This window comes from Chiloscyllium plagiosum, chromosome 15 (assembly GCF_004010195.1).
Source record: "Chiloscyllium plagiosum isolate BGI_BamShark_2017 chromosome 15, ASM401019v2, whole genome shotgun sequence".
In the NCBI taxonomy this organism is placed as follows: domain Eukaryota; kingdom Metazoa; phylum Chordata; class Chondrichthyes; order Orectolobiformes; family Hemiscylliidae; genus Chiloscyllium; species Chiloscyllium plagiosum.
The window spans coordinates 32,627,149-32,644,835 of record NC_057724.1 but is presented as its reverse complement, the minus strand read 5'-3'; the positions used below and the strand labels follow the sequence as shown (position 1 = coordinate 32,644,835).

At 40.0% G+C, this 17,687-nt stretch overlaps 1 protein-coding gene across 1 annotated transcript in view; it reads right to left on the bottom strand.

The window, feature by feature from the left end:
* The window catches only part of LOC122557548, a 33,124-nt gene extending 15,767 nt beyond the window's left edge, over positions 1-17,357 (bottom strand). The window contains exons 1-2 of the mRNA XM_043705295.1: positions 16,990-17,357; positions 16,599-16,778 (exon numbers count right to left, since the gene is read on the bottom strand). Coding sequence (XP_043561230.1) covers positions 16,599-16,729 — 131 coding nt within the window. The 5' untranslated portion in view covers positions 16,730-16,778; positions 16,990-17,357. The remainder of the gene's footprint in view (positions 1-16,598; positions 16,779-16,989) is intronic.
* Positions 17,358-17,687: the final 330 nt, after the last annotated feature.

Here is a 17,687-nt window from a genome sequence, read left to right as displayed (position 1 = left end):
GCCAAGGTAAGAGCTGTAAAATCATGAGCAGTCACAACAAGTTAAAAGCTAGTTGTTATTTTGACTTTTTTTAAAAAAAATTAGCATCTTAATTTGTGGAAGTGAACAGGAGGAAAGTGGTCTCCTTTCCAGTGTTCAAACATCCTCCAGATTAACTTTACAAAGACCACAGAATCAACACCAGGGGCTTTGACATGTGGACCAAAATGTAGAAAGTTCAATGACCTCACTGGAGTAGGCAAGGCTAGTGAAGAGATTTTCAAACAGCATAACCAATTAATTGCAGCACCAGTCTCAAACACTGGGCAAATACACCACAAACTCACTTATCCATTAACAATCTTGATTGATCAGGACTGATACCTTACACTCAATACCACATCTCACGTCTGCACATATTTGCAGTTGTTCAACAATAAATCAATCAAATACAAAATCAGATTTGTAGCAGACGAAGTGATGGTCTAGTGGTATTATTGTTAGAGCATGTGTCTAAACATTCAGGGGAGGCCGGTTTGAATCCCACCATCGGAAATGGTGGAATTTGAAAGCAATCAGATTTGTACTATCTTTTCCAGGGCAAGGCAACACATGGCTGAAGAGAGCTCCCAGCCTGTTGGAGATGGGCAGAGTTATATTATCCCATGGAAGAGAAGCTGTCCATAATCATTGCTGCAACTATAGGTGGAGGTCATAAGAGCAGTGGCACTAAAACTGAACATAGTGCTCTGTACCTTAGCTTTCCCTCACCCCATAATCTCTTGGCTTCTAAAGTTAGCCATTCTGTAACATGTATCTCTTACACTCTCCAACTACATGATTCCATTCGATTCTTTTAAGAGAGCAACAGAAATGCCACATGATTAATCAGCATCATAAACAGATCTGTTAAAAATCATAACATCCAGGTTATAGATCAGATTTAATTAGAAGCACTAGCTTTCGGAGCGCCGCTCCTTCATCAGGTGGTTGTGAAGGACACAATTGAAAGACAATTTATAATAAAAAAAGTTTAGTGTGATGTAACTGAAATTATACATCAAAAAATACCAATTGTTTGTGGAGTCTTTCATCTGTTAGAACACCATGATAGTTTCACCTTCATTTGTAAAATCACAAAAGTTTAAAAAAAGTTACATTCCCAGGTTAACTGTAACCATTGGTATCAGTCAGATAATATGTTGAAGGTGTTAGCCCCATGTTCCTTGTCTGTGCCATAATGTTTAGACCGATTCTAAACTTAAAAGTGAGTTAACAGAGTCTTACATGGATTCATGCAGTTTTTGAGCAAAGTACAATGTAACTTTGCAAGCACAAATTCACCCCACAAAACATATGTGCGTGTGCGTACACGCACGCAAGGATTACTGCCAGGAAGTGTACCAACAACTGAACAATCAGGAACACTACAGGCAACTACCAGCTGATCCAACCAAAGAAGACACCCGCGAGTTAAACACATTGATCAGGACTTTGGATCCAGTCCTTCAGAGTTCTCTATGCACCCTCATCCCACATACTTCTCGTGTAGGCGACTTCTATTGCCTTTCAAAAGATACACCAAACCAATACACCAGGACATCCCATCGTATCGGGCAATGGGACCCTGTGAGAGAATCTCTTCAGCTATGTTAAAGGGATCTTGAAACAGATTGTTCAGGGGATCCCCAGCTTCTGTCACGACACTACGGATTTCTTAAGAAACTCAGCACCCACAGACCAGGAACATTCCTCATCACAATGGACATTTCCGCACTCCACACCAGCATCCCCCACAATGACTACACCAATAACTGCCAACCTCCAACCACCATCCTACAACTCATCTGCTTTATCCTGGATCACAATATCCAGTTTCTCATCCAGACACATGGAACAGCCACGGGGACCAAATTTGCACCCCAATATGCCAACATTTGTTTTATGCACAAGGTTGAACAAAACTTCTTCTCTATGCAGGATCTCCAACCAACATTATACACCAGGTAGATTGATGACATTTTCTTCCTCTGGACCCATGACAAGGAGTCACCAATAAAACTACAGTGATATCAACAAGTTTCATCCCACCAATCAAACTTACCATGGACTACTCTTGACTATCTGACTCAATCTTGGACACATATCTCCATCAAGGATGGACACCTCAGCACCACACTCTACCACAAACAATCTCAATGCTACACTTCTCCAGCTTCCATCCAAAACATATTAAAACAGCCATCCCCTATGGACAAACCCTACACGTACACCAGATCGGTTCAGAGAAGGAGGAATGCGACGGCACTAGGAAGTACTCAGAGATGCCCTCATAAGAACGGGGTACGATGCTCAACTCATCAACTGCCAGTTCCGATGTGCCACAGCAAGGAACTGTAATGGCTTCCTCAGGAGACAGACACGTGCTGCAACCAACAGGTTACCCTTCATTGTCCAGTACTTCCCAGAACTGAAAGACTACATCATGTTCTTCGTGACCTGCAACACATTATCAATGAGGATGAGCACCTCACCAAGACTTCCCCACAGCTCTACTACTTGCCTTTAAAACAACCACCAAACCTCAAACAGATCATTGTTCATAGCAAGCTGCCCAGGTTTCAGGGCAACCCTATCACAGTAGGCGCTGCAAGACGTGTCAGAGCGTGGACTTGGATTACACGTGGGGACACCTCCCACCTTGTACATGGCAGGTACTCATGTGACACAGCCAATGTTGTCTATCTTATACATTGCAGGCAAGGATGCCCAGAGGCATGACACATTGGGGAATCTGAGCAAAGGCTACGGCAATGGATGAATGGGCACCGCACAACAGACAAGAAAAAGTGTTCCCTCCCAGTTGGGGAACACTTCAGTGGTCCAGGACATTCAACCTCGGACCTTTGGGTGACCATCCTCCAAGGCAAACTTCGGGACAGGCAGCAGCGAAAAGTGGCCGAGCAGAGGCTGATAGCTAAGTTCCATACCCATAGGGAGGGCCTCAACCGGGACCTTGGGTTCATGTCACACTACAGGTGACCACACTCCCAGCCGCCCCCCAGCCCAGACACACTCCCACACATGCACCCTCTCAGACTTAAGACACTCTCACCCCCCGCACCCCAGTAAGATACACGTTTGTGGGGTGAATTTGTACTTGCAAAGTTACATTGTACTTTGTTCAAAAACTGCATGAATCCATGTGAGACTCTGTTAACTCACTTCTTAGATTAGAATCAGTCTAAACATTATGGCACAGACAGGGAACACGGGGCTAACACCTTCAACATATTATCTGGCTGACACCAATTGTTACAGTTAACCCGAGAATGTAACTTTTAAAGAAAAGTTTTGTGATTTACATATGAAAGTGAAACTATCATGGTATTCGAACAGATGAAAGACTCAACAAACAATAGAGGTATTTTTCAATGTATAATTTCAGTTACATCACACTGTAAACTTTTGCTATAAATTCTGTGTCTTACAATGGTGTCCTCCACAACCATCTGATGAAGGAGCGGCGCTCCGAAAGCTAGTGCTCCCAATTAAACCTGTTGGACTATAGCCTGGTGTTGTGATCTTTTATTTTATTTAAAAAAAAACTTTGTACACCCCAGTCCAACACCGGCGTCTCCAAATCACGACATATCATTTGGTCATTCTTTATAGAACTTTGCTCTGCACAGCTTAGCCAACCCACTTCCTATTTTAAATAAAACATACACTTCAAAAAGTAGTAACTGTCTATAAAACACCAAGGCATCTAGCAATCATGAAAAGGCACTATACACACCCAAGTCTTTTGGTCAGGCAGTGGTGAAACAGCCAAATGATACATCAGTCACCAGCTAATTAATACCTTCGAAGATGGAGGAAGGGTAAGGTGAGGCACTGGGTAATCAGCAGCCAGCAGCAAGGGTGGAGTCAATATTGTTCATATCAGTTTGCTGAAAAGGTGAAGTCATGGTTCAGGAGAACTCAAAAAAGGAAAAGATAATGGATTGCCCGACTTGCCAGCAAATCAGCAGTTTCCAACATAGAGCTCGGAGGGACATGTACTATGCATCTCAGACATTCTGTGCCAAGTACTAGGAGCATTATTCCAGAGTGCTTGATAGTTCCTCGTCCAGTCTTGCAAGGGATACCCACAGCTTGACATAGTGGCCTGTGTCCATAATCTGTGCAGTCAGCACCATAATTGCTAATATATGCTACACCACTTGTCATAAACTTTAACCTGAACCAACTCTGGAATCCCCCATAATCAAAGCAGCAGAAATTTTAAAAATCAGTCAGCAATTATGATGAACATGGTGATGATAGAACTAGCAAGAGGAACCTTCCAGTTGCTGGACACAATTGACTTAAAAAGGTTAAAGGAAGAGGGCATTAACTGGAGTGACACAATCAGCAAAAAAAAAAAAAATGACAAGCCTGGCATCAGTCAAAAATACACATGGATTGCATCTTAAATTTGCACACCTTTAGTGGGTGCTCCCTATGTCTATATTCACACTCTTCCCAAAAAGAAACTGTTCTGACTTCTGGTCAACTCCAGAAGATGCAAGTTAGATAGACACCATTCTAGAGATAATTGACACTGGATACTAAGAATCTTGTAATCCTTATTCTCTTGTGAACTATGATGTTCTTAGCTGTTCAATAGTGTTTCAGAATCCCCAGTGGTGATGCTTTCAATTTGGATTTCGTCCAATCACAATAGAAGCACTGACGCTTTCATTTTTATAATATTTCAGTACTTGGCTTTCTCAAATCATTTCCCACACATTACAGTTCAAGATCAGCACTCAGCTCAGTTGGAACAAAGCTGAATCACATTTCTCTCATTCCTCAAAAACAAGTTAGCTATCTTGATACAAACTAGATGACAGTAAAAACAATCTGCTCACTCAGATTACTGTCACTCTTAGGTTAGTGAGAATGATTCTTATTTAGTAACGTACATCTTTATTGTAAAAGGTAGTTTTAAAATCCCTATCACTAAACATGTAGAGGATAGATGGCAGGAACCAAATACTATTGTGCTATTGCATAGATGTCAGACCAGGTAGGCAGCATACAACAAGGACATTTACATGACATCCAAAGACATTTAATGGCTCAGCATAAGAAAGGCACCCAGATCTTAGCCAGAGCATACAATTGTAATGTCATAGCAACAGCAGTAACCCCTTAGAGTCAGAGGTCTACAGCACAAAAAAAAATGGTTTTATGCTACGGAGTCTGGTGGTCATAAACAAGCACCTAGCTAATCAGATTCCATTTTCCAGCCTTGTATCCCTTAGTTTAGCAAATATACATCTCAATATTCCCTAAATGTTGACGACTTTTGCCTCTACCTCCCTTACAAGGAGCGAGTTCTAGATTCTCATTACCCTCAGTGGGGGAAAAAAAAGTTTCCTCATCCTCTCTAAACCTCCGACCCCTTACCTTAAGAGGGTGTCACCTGGTCAATGATCCTGCCAATGGGAAAAGTTCCTTCCTGTCCATGCCCCTCAAATTTTATACATCTCGAATCATATTCCCCCTGTCTGTTGAGTCAGTTTCCCCCTCCCTCATTCACTAGAATCATGGTTAATTGACATGACAATGCCTTTAATCCACCCCATCCCTTACTACTAGCGGTGTACAGAAATTACAGATTTTCTCAAAATCTGTTATTTTGTAGCAGAAGTTCATAAGCTCCAAGATATCTACCATAAGCAATATCTCAATCTTTGTGGTACTTGTTACAAGGATCACCACATGACATACCATTCAGACCTCAAACTTGCAGTGGTGACTGACATAAGAAAGCAGGTCAAGATGGCACATCAGATGCTGTGAAGTGTCAGTGTCTGGTGTAGCTGGTGAACCTGCAGTTAAATCATTAACAGGAGTCAAAGTCCCACAGGTTAGTGACGCAGATGGTGACTTAACTGCAATGGTGGGGTGGGGATTTGGCACTGCTACTTGTAGAAACAGGTTGATGTTATTTCAGGCAATAAGAATTGGTATAGTGATGCATGGTCCTGAGGCCAGTATCCCAAGCAGCCAGTCAGTGCTATAGTTTTACATAAGTGGTCACTCTCCTTGGTGTTATTGCTCCTAAGCACAATGATGTATGAACACCACCTTCTTGACCTATCCATCTTCCTTCCCACCTATCTGCTCCACCCTCCCTTCCGATCTATCACTGTCAACCCCACCTGCACCTACCTATCGCCTTCCCAGCTACGTTTGCCACCCACCCCCTTATTTTTTCTCTCAAACCCCTTCCTCCCCCAGAATCCCCTCCACATTCCTCATTAAGAGCTGATGCATGAAATGTCAATTCTTCTGGTCCTCAGATGTTGCCTGACCTGTGCTTTTCCAGCACCCCATTTTTTTGACTGTAGAAGATAGATGGGCTTTCTGAAAATGTTAAAAAGAGCTCATTTATTCTCAAATGACTGGGGACTACAACAAGCCCTCAGTTGTAGCTTAGCTTAAGGCTACTTTTGCTTCTGACTGAGAAGGTCTAGGTGTAAGTGCCACAACAAGGATCAAAGACAACTCAGGGCAAGATGGAGAAAGTGAAGACTGCAGATGCTGGCGAGTCAGTTGAAAAAAAAAAAAAGGTGTGCTCGAAAAGCACAGCAGGTCAGGCTGCATCCAAGGAGCAATAGAGTGTCGACATTTCGGGCAAAAGCCCTTCATGATGAGGGACTTTTGCCTGATATGTCGACTCTCCTGCTCCTTAGATGCTGCCTGACCTGCTGTGCTTTTCTAGTACCACACTGAGTCTTGTGCTGGTGAGATGTTAACCCAAGGGCCCATCTTCCCATTCAGTTGGATATTAAAATTCTACCATCATCTCAAAGATGATGAGAGATTATCCCAGAGATACTGGCTAATATTTATTTCTCCTACTAGTGTTAGCCCATTTCAAAACCACAGACTTGAGTCTTGGAGGGCTGACGGAGGTGGGGGTTTGTTTCAGCTCCTCAGTACAGGTGGGCACAGGTGTAACTTCATCGCAAGCCATTTGTTTTTGATGTGAGTAAGCATCAACATATTAAGCCTACTGCAAATGGTTTAAACTGCAGGGTTTATTTAAAAAGCACAACTATACCCATTCACTGGCTTTGTTGCAGTAGAAACAGGCCCCAAGACTTGTCCGTTAGGTCACACCCACCAATTGAGAATAATAAAGGATTAATGGGGTCCTATGGCTGTCCACATGCAGCCAAAGTTCCATAGCTTGAGAAGCTCTGACTTTAGATTAGATTACTTAGTGTGGAAACAGGCCCTTCGGTCCAACAAGTCCACACTGACCCTCCAAAGAGCAACCCACCCAGACCCATTCCCCTACATTTACCCCTTCACCTAACACTACGGGCAATTTAGCCAGGCCAATTCACCTAACCTGCACATTTTTGGACTGTGGGAGGAAACCGGAGCACCCGGAGGAAACCCACACAGACATTGGGAGAACATGCAAACTCCACACACAGTCAGGAATTGAATCCGGGTCTCTGGTACTGTGAGGCAGCAGTGCTAACCACTGTGCCACCGTGCCGCATAAAAAGCGAAAAAAGAGAATTTCCTGTCCTTTTTAATATCACAATCCTTGTTAAGTAAGTTGTCATAAATCTGATCTCAAAGTACAGCATGATAAAACATTAAGCACAGAAACACTGGATTCCCAAGATAGTTTTCTGTTAACTCCTTTTTTTGACAATATAATAACAAGTCATTATGGACAAACCATTTGTTTTATTGTTGGGAGCATGCCAAGTTATGAAGTGAAATGAAACATGAAAGAACTGGAAACAATCATACCAGACTGCAGAATTCTGCAATACAGAATACATTATTTCCACTTAAATGATGGCAGGGAAAAAACAATTATTCTATAAATCACATGTTCCTCAAGTCTAATGGCCATAAGCTGCAATGCTCATTTCATGGCAGTGAGCCACATTTCACCTACAAATTATTCTAACGAACTATTCATTTTTTTTTTCGTTATTTTCTGATCGTTCACTGCGGTTTCTATTTGTTCCTTTCAGTGCAGTTTGGAAGCTGATAAATTTTGACCTGAAACATTTAAGTTATAAACTGCAGCGGTTAATACAGTTAGTTAAAAAGGGATATCTTAAAACCTCAGGGAAATTTAGGCACTGCCATCTAAGGAAAACATTTCTTAAAAACTTAAAAGTGCTATCATATTAGCTCCCACAACATAAAAGTGTGTCACATCCCATGTTACAACAGCTGCAGTACAATAGCTGTTTTCTTGTGGTTTTTGCATAGTTATATTTCTTTAATGTTTAATAAAAGAGAATTTAGTGGTTGACATGATAAACTTCTGCAATTACATTAGTAATCACCTAATTTCTTGCTGCAACTTGCTCCAATTTAGTAAATGGTGATAGTCTGCAAAATATATGAACCTTTAGTCATATTATCATCAAGAGCTCACAGTGAATTAATACAGTAGTAAATTTCCAGTCATCTTCCACACCACATACAGCCCTTTCCTGTGCAAAAAAATCCAAATTTATTCACTTTAGTGCAATGCACAAATTCCAATTGAGCTACTAGTGTTATTTTCTTCCTAAGAAGAAATTATCCTTACAATTTAATATGAAGACCTATGCAAAAGCAGTTTAATTCTTGTTATAACTATGCCAAGCTATTTAATCTCAGTAATGCATTGCATTAGAAGTTTTCAACACTAGTTCCTCCAGACAAATTACCATCCAGAGATTGAATTGAAGCATGTGTGTTAGGAAACATAATTTGTTTTTATAAAAAAGTGACAGTGATGCTTAAAAGATAAGCAATAAAGATACCAAACCAACCATGATACAAAATTAGGAGGTATTGTTGATAGGGAGGAAGGTTTCAAAAATTATGAAGGGATCTTGATCAGATGGGGAAGTAAGCGGAGGACTGGCAAATGCAATTCAAATACAGAAGAGTGAAAGGTGTTGCAGTTTGGAAAGTTAAACCAAAGTAGGACTTATACAGTAAATGGTAAGGTCCGGAGAAGTCTTGTGGAACAGAGGAACCTAAGAGTACAAGTACATAATTCTTTGAAAGCAGCGTCACAGGTAGCCAGGGTGGTGAAGAAGGCAGTTAGCATGCTGGCCTTCATTGGGGCAGGCATTGAGTAAAGGAGTTGGGATGTTATGTTACAGTTATATAAGTCATTAATGGAGCCACACCTGGAGTGGTGTATACAGTTTTGGTCACCCTGTTGATTTACAAGGATGTTGCCAGGACTATTAGGCCTGTGTTTTAGGGACAGGTTGGCCAGGATAGGACTTTATTCCTTGGAACCTAGGAGGGTGAGGGGTGACCTTAATAAAGGTGTATAAAATCATAAGGGGCATAGATAGGATGAATGTATACAGACATGGGGAATTGAAAACCAGAGGACATTAGGTTTAAGGTGAGAGGGGAAATATTTAAGAAGGACCTGAGGAGCAAATTCTTCATGTAGAGAGGTGCACATTTGAAGTGGGCTGCTAGAGAAAGTAGTGAGGCAGGTACAATAGCAACTTTAAAACAAATATTTGGATAGGAAGGGTTTAGAGGTGACATGGAGCAAATGTGGGCAGTTGGAACTAGCTGAGAAGGGACCATGGTCAGCATGGACCACTTTGGGCTGAAGGTCCTGTTTCCATACAATACTACTCTATGCCTCTAGGTGATCAGAGTCTGTCCGCATATGGCAGTTGACAGTAAAATTGAAATGTTGACAAAGCACTTTCAATGGTGAAGCGCAATATAAAAGCATAACCAAAGTCGTGTTAATGTGAATACAATGTTCTGGGCAAGACTTTGCACATTGATAAAAACTACTTGGCTGCTAGATATGAAGATTCCATTCTCTTTTAACCATTTCATTCCCCCTGTATTTAACCCTTAATTGCAATATAGAATGATGCTAACAGTAGGGCTCAATTTCTGCATTGGCTGAGGTTACCATGAAGGACTCTCCTCAATCTCTTCAGCATAGCATGGTGACCCTCAGGTTAAACCACAGCCAGTTACTGCTACATAAGAGAGAATAGCTCTATGGTCTGGTGGGATTATGACAATTTGACCTTTTAATTATGCTGGAATTTTCCAGAGAAGTCTCCATTAAGATAAAAAGCTTTCAGACAAACCTATGAACATCAGGTCTACCATTTTGTTCAGATCTGGTTAAGTCAAACCAACAAGAAAGTCTAACAAATGTCTCCAGGAAGACCAGTAAAAGCAGAATCATAACTAACTTTTTCTTAAAACTATGTATACATACACACTTATCAAATTTAGACCAAACTTTCTTAATAGCAGATCCAACATGTCAGGCAAATTAATAAAAAAGTGAACATTTTGTTCTTTCGATACCTCCAATTGTAGTTTTGGCTTTTATCTTCTGGTAAATTTCTAAAGCTTTGTATTGTACAATACACAAATCTCAGGGGTTTTAAATCCGCTCTCATTGCAAAGAAATGGATATGCATGGTGAAATGGACACCATTTTGATAATAGTTTTATTTAAAAAGTAAGTATTGCTGCACAAAAGTTAAATAAACTATTGCATTAGTAGAGCTTATTTAACTGTATTGAGATTTGAAAATACAAAAATTCTATTTAAATCGCAATTGCACATTTCAAAATTCTGATTGACTGGTATGCCAATCTTGCTTGTCTTCAAGAAAAAAAAACTCAGACATTAGAAGATGGGAAGTATACATGAGAAATTTAATGAAAACTTTGCAAGAAGCATACTTTTGTTTGACCTATATTTTAGGATTTTTTTCTCCACAGCATTACTTATAAATTATCCAGAATTGTTTTGAGCCCTATTTGTCAGATGGTACAGTAATAAGAACATAAGAAACAGGAGTAGGCCATCTGACCCATCAAGACTGCTCTGCTATTTGATATGGTCTTGGCTGATGTTTTCATGGACTCAACACCATTTAGTAACAAGCTATTTCACAGAATTTTCACACCCCTTAAGCAGAAAAGGACAGATGTGGGATGGTACATTACGTTTGTACAGTCAACCTGTGGGCTGCTTGTTCTACATTCGATGCTATTTCATAAAGAGAGATAGAGTTGGCCTCCAGTTTCAGTCACACAGAGCATTTAAAATGTCTCAGGTCCAAAGTGATCACAGCTGCCAGACAATGGAGCCCCTCAAAAATATCTTGTGTTCACAGCTGTCATTAGGCAGCTGAAGATATCCTCCAAGCTTGTCTGGAGGACTGACTCCCTTGATCTGCTCCCAGGATTCAGTTCAAGAGAGCTGGCTCATTTGAGACAGCCTCCAGGAAATTGGCTTGGGACTGGAGTGCTGCTGACACAGCAGCCCACAGGTTGACTGTACAAACGTAATGTACCATCCCACATCTGGCCTTTTCTGCTTAAGGGGTGTGAAAATTCTGTGAAATAGCTTGTTACTAAGTGGAGCTGAGTCTATGAAAACATCAGCCAAGACCTTATTGAATAGCAGAGCAGTCTTGATGGCCAGATGGCCTACTCCTGTTCCTTATGTTCTTATTACTGTACCATCTGACAAATAGGATTCCATAAGTTGCTCAAAACAATTCTGGATAATCTACAAGTAATACTGTGAAAAAAATTCCTAAAATATGGGTCAAAAAGTATGCTTCTCAAAGTTTTAATTAAAATTTCTCATGTATACTTTCCATCTTATAGTGTCTTAATTGAGGTTTTTTTTTCTTGAAGACATCAGCTTGACAGGATGTCTTTTGTCCAAAGGTATGCCATTCACAACTAATTTTGAAATATGCAACTGCAATTTTTACATTTCAAATCTTAATACTCAAATAAGTTTAACTTTTGTGCAGCAATGCTTCATAGAACAATTATATTTTTAAAAATACCAAAACAATGTATCCATTTCACCATGCATATCCATTTGTTTGCATGAGAGAAAGAAGGTTAAAACTCCTTTGAGATTTCTGTTGAACATTCTACAATACAAAGTTTAGAAATTACCCAGAGGATAAAAGCCAAGGCTAGAATTAGAGGTATCGAAAGGACAAAATGTTCATTTTATTGTTCACTCAAATAAAGTTCAACTTTCAGAAACTGCCAGTTGAAGAATTTTAAATAGCAGCAAGATCACAGGCAAACCATTGGAAAGAAGTAGGTTTACAAAAATTGGTCACACACATCCTTATCTTTGTAACCTTCTGTTACTACAAGCCGCCAAAAAACAAAATAATGCACCTTCTGATATTTTCCTCTGTGCCTCCCTGATTTTGATTGCTCCACATTGCCAGTTATATTTTCTGCTGTATAGGGATGAAGTTACATTAGAGCTCTTCAAAATCCTGGATAGACAGCTGGACTGGTACAACAAAAAAATAATATGATACACTATACTACCACTTCACAATCATTACTGTCTACCATGCCTCTAAGGAAGTGCAGTGTGGATTTAGTAATGATGCCGAGAAGAGGAATTTTCATTTTAGGTGGGGAACTTATTGCTAGGGTCAAATGCAGTTCCCAAACCAGTGTGCAAGGTTTTCAAGATTTTAAAGGGAGACTGATATTATAGGTAGAAATAAGCCTTTTCTGCTAATTCCAGAGTCTAAAATTGGGGAGCAGAGCTTGAAGATTTGAGTCAAGCCTTTGAGGTGTACTGCTAGGAACCACTCCTACATGCTTAAGTTGCTGTAGGTTCAGAAGTCTCAACCACAAACCACAACTCAATTCCTAATTTTCATTCTACTGTCTCCTGACAGCCAACCAACACTCACGTTATTGAAGTTGACATTTCCAAAGCAATATCTTAAAAGATATGAACTTGGTCATTTTGAACAAAGATGAACTTGTTCTAAGTAGCAGAGATGAATATCCTGCAAACAAATTAAAATTTTACTACTTATTTCACAAAGCTTGATGTCAAAATATTGACCTACATAATGACTAATGAGCCAAAGGTTAACTACTAGAGCTCATTCAGTACAACAAAAAAAAATGATCACTATACTACCACTTCACAATCATTACGAAAGAACCAATGGCATGAAATAGAATAATTTAAAAATGGATACTGAACACTTTTCCCTGTTTTTAAATCAACTTAAAGTTTCCCAGCATTTTTATAGGTTTTTTTTTTGATATTCCTTAAAGGACCATGATGTGGAGGAGCTGGTGTTGGACTGAGGTGGACAAAGTTAAAAATCACAACTGCTCCTCAGATGCTGCCTGACCTGCTGTGCTTTTCCAACACCACTCTAATCTAGACTCTGGTTTCCAGCATCTGCAGTCCTTGTTTTTACCAGGTTATAGTCCAACAGGTTTATTTGGAAGCACTAGCTTTCAAAGTGCTGCTCCTTCATCAGGTGGTTGTGAAGCAGGATCATAAGACACAGAATTTATAGCAAAAGATTAGTGTCATGCAAGTAAAATGATATGTTTAACAAACCTAAAAATTGTTAAGTCTTTCATCTTTTAGAATGGGTTGCGGGTTTTGGTACATTAATGTGAATCCCGGAACTTCTTTTAAGTCACATTTTTAAATATAAAATTTTGTTATCTTGAGAAAGTGACATCTCAGCTCTGTCTTTATCCCAATCTTGAGTCAGATGGGTTCTATTTCCAAAGTGTAATTTACAAAATAATATATGGATTGACTATCTGCACTGACTGTCTACAGGATGTGCATTTTTTGAGCAAAATAGAATGTATCTGCAAATACAAATGCACCCCATAGACTTTTATGTATGGGTGTGTGTGTGTGTATGTATGTGCACGTACATGTGCAGGACGGAGACATAGAGCATGAGTGCATGTGAGCAAGCTTGGTATGTGTGTGCGCGTGCAAGTATGATGGGGCATAAATCGGAGAGAGGGTGCATGGGTAGCTGTGAGTATGGATTGTGTTTGTTAATGTGAGAATGCATGTGTATGAAAAGGGTCGGCATGAGTGTGTGAGTATGTAACTGAGTGTGTGCGCACACGCGAGGTCACCTACAGTGTCACATGAACCCAAGGTCCCAGTTGAGGCCATCCTCATGGGTACTGAACTTGGCTATCAGCCCCTGCTTGGCCACTTTGCATTGTTATCTGTCCCAAAATCCGCCTTGGAGGCTGGTCACCCGAAGATCCGAAGTTGAATGCCCCTGACCGCGTGGGAACGCCTCTGTCGGGTGATACTTGTGCGGGGGACGGACACACACACGAGACGAAAGACTTAACAGCAATCTAGATTTATTAAATATATCATTTTACTTGCATGACACTGTAATCTTTTGCTATAAATCCTGTCTGATGATCCTGTTTCACAACCACCTGATGAAGGAGCAGCACGTCAAAAGCTACTGCTTCCAAATAAACCTGTCGGCCTATAACTTAGTGTTGTATGATTTTTAAACTTTAAAAAGGACCTCCGTTACTGTGGTGAAAGATCTTACCTACTTATTATTTTGGTCCTGTGCTTTAAAACAATTGCACACTCTGGTTGTTAAAGACTGACATAGTCATGCCATGGATATGTTTTACGTGCAGTCTGTGTGCTATTAAAAATATTCATCTGCCCTGAAAATTAAATGGCAAAATATTTTGCTCCTGAAGGTGGCAATTTTGGAGTTGGGACGGGCACTTAATTATGCAGAGCTGTAGGGAACATTAGTCCTGACAACTTTGAACTTCCACCAAAATGGAGTTTGAGGCAGAAAGGCCCATTGTTGACCTTTCCATCCAATTAAGAAAACCCTATTTCCCACGATTAAGGAAATTAGTGACCAAACAACAGCAGGTTATTTGCAGGAAGAATGCCTATTGGAAACCACTCTTTGCCCAAGCTTCTGACTCTCTTGACCCCTCTCCCCACAATTCCAAAGTTTAGAATCCAAGTTTAAATTTTGTCATTTAATTTTCAGGGTAGATGAATGTTTTTAATAGCACACATGCTGCACGTAAAACAAATCCATGGCATGACTGTGTCAGTCTTCAGCAACCAGAGTGTGCAATTGTTTTAAAACACTGGGCCTTTAATATTAGTTATCTGCCGATACACATGAATACAGGAGTAGGCTACATGGACAATCGAGCCTGCTGTCCCATTCAAATAGGATCATGGCTGATTTAATTACCACACATTTCCATCTCCTCACTACCTTTCACCCTCTTGCTCATCAAGAATCCATTCACACTACCTTAAAAATATTCAAAGATTCCACTTTTACCAGCATTCCCCCCCACAAGAAACAATGCTAACATTCGAGTTGAAGAACATGGAAATTTGAAAAAGGCAAGTCAGCAACGCCACCTTTTCCATGGGTTATAAGCAATATATCTGCTAATTACTAGATTTCTAAGGGAAGCTTCTGAATAAGGTAAGAAACTTAAAAAAACATAGTAAAGCAAGTGGGAAAATTCAATAGGCCCCCACACCAGGCACAGAAATAACAATTAACATGTACAGTTTCTTTTAAAAATCACCTTCATAAACATACCATGAGAGCTGACAAAAGTTAAAAAAAAAATTATATGGTCAATTATCAAAATTTAGAACAGATTAGTTTTTTTGTATAAAACATATGACATTAAAATTAAAGAATTGTGAAGATAATAGGCAACCTTAACAGTTCTGGCAAATTTTAATCTTACTCATAAGAAACTTTGTGATCGTTTAGGAATCCAGAAATGCCCAAAAGACCAGTTTGGGTATCTTCAGACACTGAAATGGCAGTTTGTTCTTATTAGATGTCTGAACTGATCTTATTTTGCAGGACTATCCCCATATCCTGGTTTTACTGACCCTCTAATTTTATTCAGAAGAAGAATATACTTTTAATACCTGAAGTGTGATGAAGTCACAGGAATTTGATGTATTTCATGCTGTTTCAGGAAGAGTTATCAAAATAAAAGAAAATAGGCTATATAGTCTTCTCCATGATGATCATGTTATCATGCAACTAAGTAAAATCATTGACTTTAAGTTAAGGTACATAACAAAAATGATCTGACATTTCTACACATACATGGAGCACTTGTAAAAATGAAAACCAAAATTGTAGATACCGTAAATCAGAAAGAAGAACAGAAATTGCTGGAAAAGCTCAGCAGGTCAGGCAGTATCTGTGGAGAGACATCAAACTCGGTAGTTCCATGAGTCACTCAACCTGAAACGTTAACTCTGAATTCGCTTCCCAGATGCTGTCAGGCCTGCTGAGCTATTCCAGCTGTTTTTAACTTTTAAAAACGCCTTTTTATCAGAACCACATTTCAGGAGAGTCCCCGGCTTTAATATTTAATGGAGAGGTTTAATTATTTAACACAATTTTTCTTAATGCTGTTAAGTATACTTAATATACTTTACTCGTCATTTTTTTTGTCAAGTTATTTTCTTCTCTAATGAATATTAACCCCTTGCTGAGCTAAAGTCTCAGTATTTTCTTACATCGCACTCCGGCGACCAGTGCTCACACATGAGTCTCGACACTATTCGACTGCAGGAGACCTCAGCACCAAATCTGTCCCTACACAGGAGCTACTTTAGAATTCCCATCCTATTTGGTCGGGGAACCAGACAAAAAAAAACAGCTCTATGATTGAAGTCAACAACCCATCTAATGACTTACCCAAAAACGACTTCAGCTGTCGTGATATCTTTGCTTGCGTCCCCCTGGTGTATCTTAGGATCCTTGTCAAGCCTCGGCTGCAGTTCAAGGCTGTGTGTGGAATGGGGCAGTAGAATAGTCTTACCTTCCATTCTAGACGGTTTCTTCCAACAACTCCCGTCCTATCACCGACCTTCCAACCTATTTGTTGAAAAAGAGGAAGTGGCTTTGATTCAGTTTCACGAGGAAATTTACTCAGCATCAGGTGCAGAATGTTGTACAGACCGGCTGGCAATGTTACCACTCTGTAAATCTCATGTTAAGACAAAAACCAGCAAATCCACATATTTAAACATAACTTCCGCGTATTTTCATTGTACAATAAAAATTCTGAATTATAAATAAATCTCACGCCAGTTAGTCAGCCAATCACTTTCAGAACACTACTTTCCAAAACACTGCCTATTATTTATAATTTGGATACAAAACTTCCATGCTGTTTTAAAGAGTAACTTTTCATCACGTGAACACATTTGCACAGACTACAAAGTTGGGCGGATATGATCTCTGTGGTTTCAGAAAATGCCCCGGGACTTTCCGAACATTAAAGCAAGCGGAAGAGGAAAACCAGTGTCCGATTTGTAGCAGAGCTCAAACTGAGCTGGTTTGGAGTTTTGTCTTTTGATTAATAAACTCTCTAGGTTGGGTTCGGGGCGTCGGTCCCGGCTCCGCTGTACATGTAGCGACTGAGAACGTGTCACTTGGCGAACATCCCTCGCCACCGACCTTGTCTTCTTGGTCAGTTCATTGTGTAACCACGACAAATTGTATCCGCTCCACTACCCCGGAAAAAAAGTATTTTCCGAGGCATGTGACTATTAATTATTTCAAAAGATGTACTTTCCACTGGCCGACGAACCCTTGAAACGATGACATTGGTGGCTGTGAGTCAGATTTGGTATGAGTTTAACCAACGTCATGTTACATCAGGTCCACGGCACCATTTGGCCCAAATGTATTATGCTAACTTCAATGTCCCACAGAGTCTCCACCTATCCATTTGTCTTATTTTGTACTCCCTCCTTTGCTTATCTTGATTTACTTTAATCC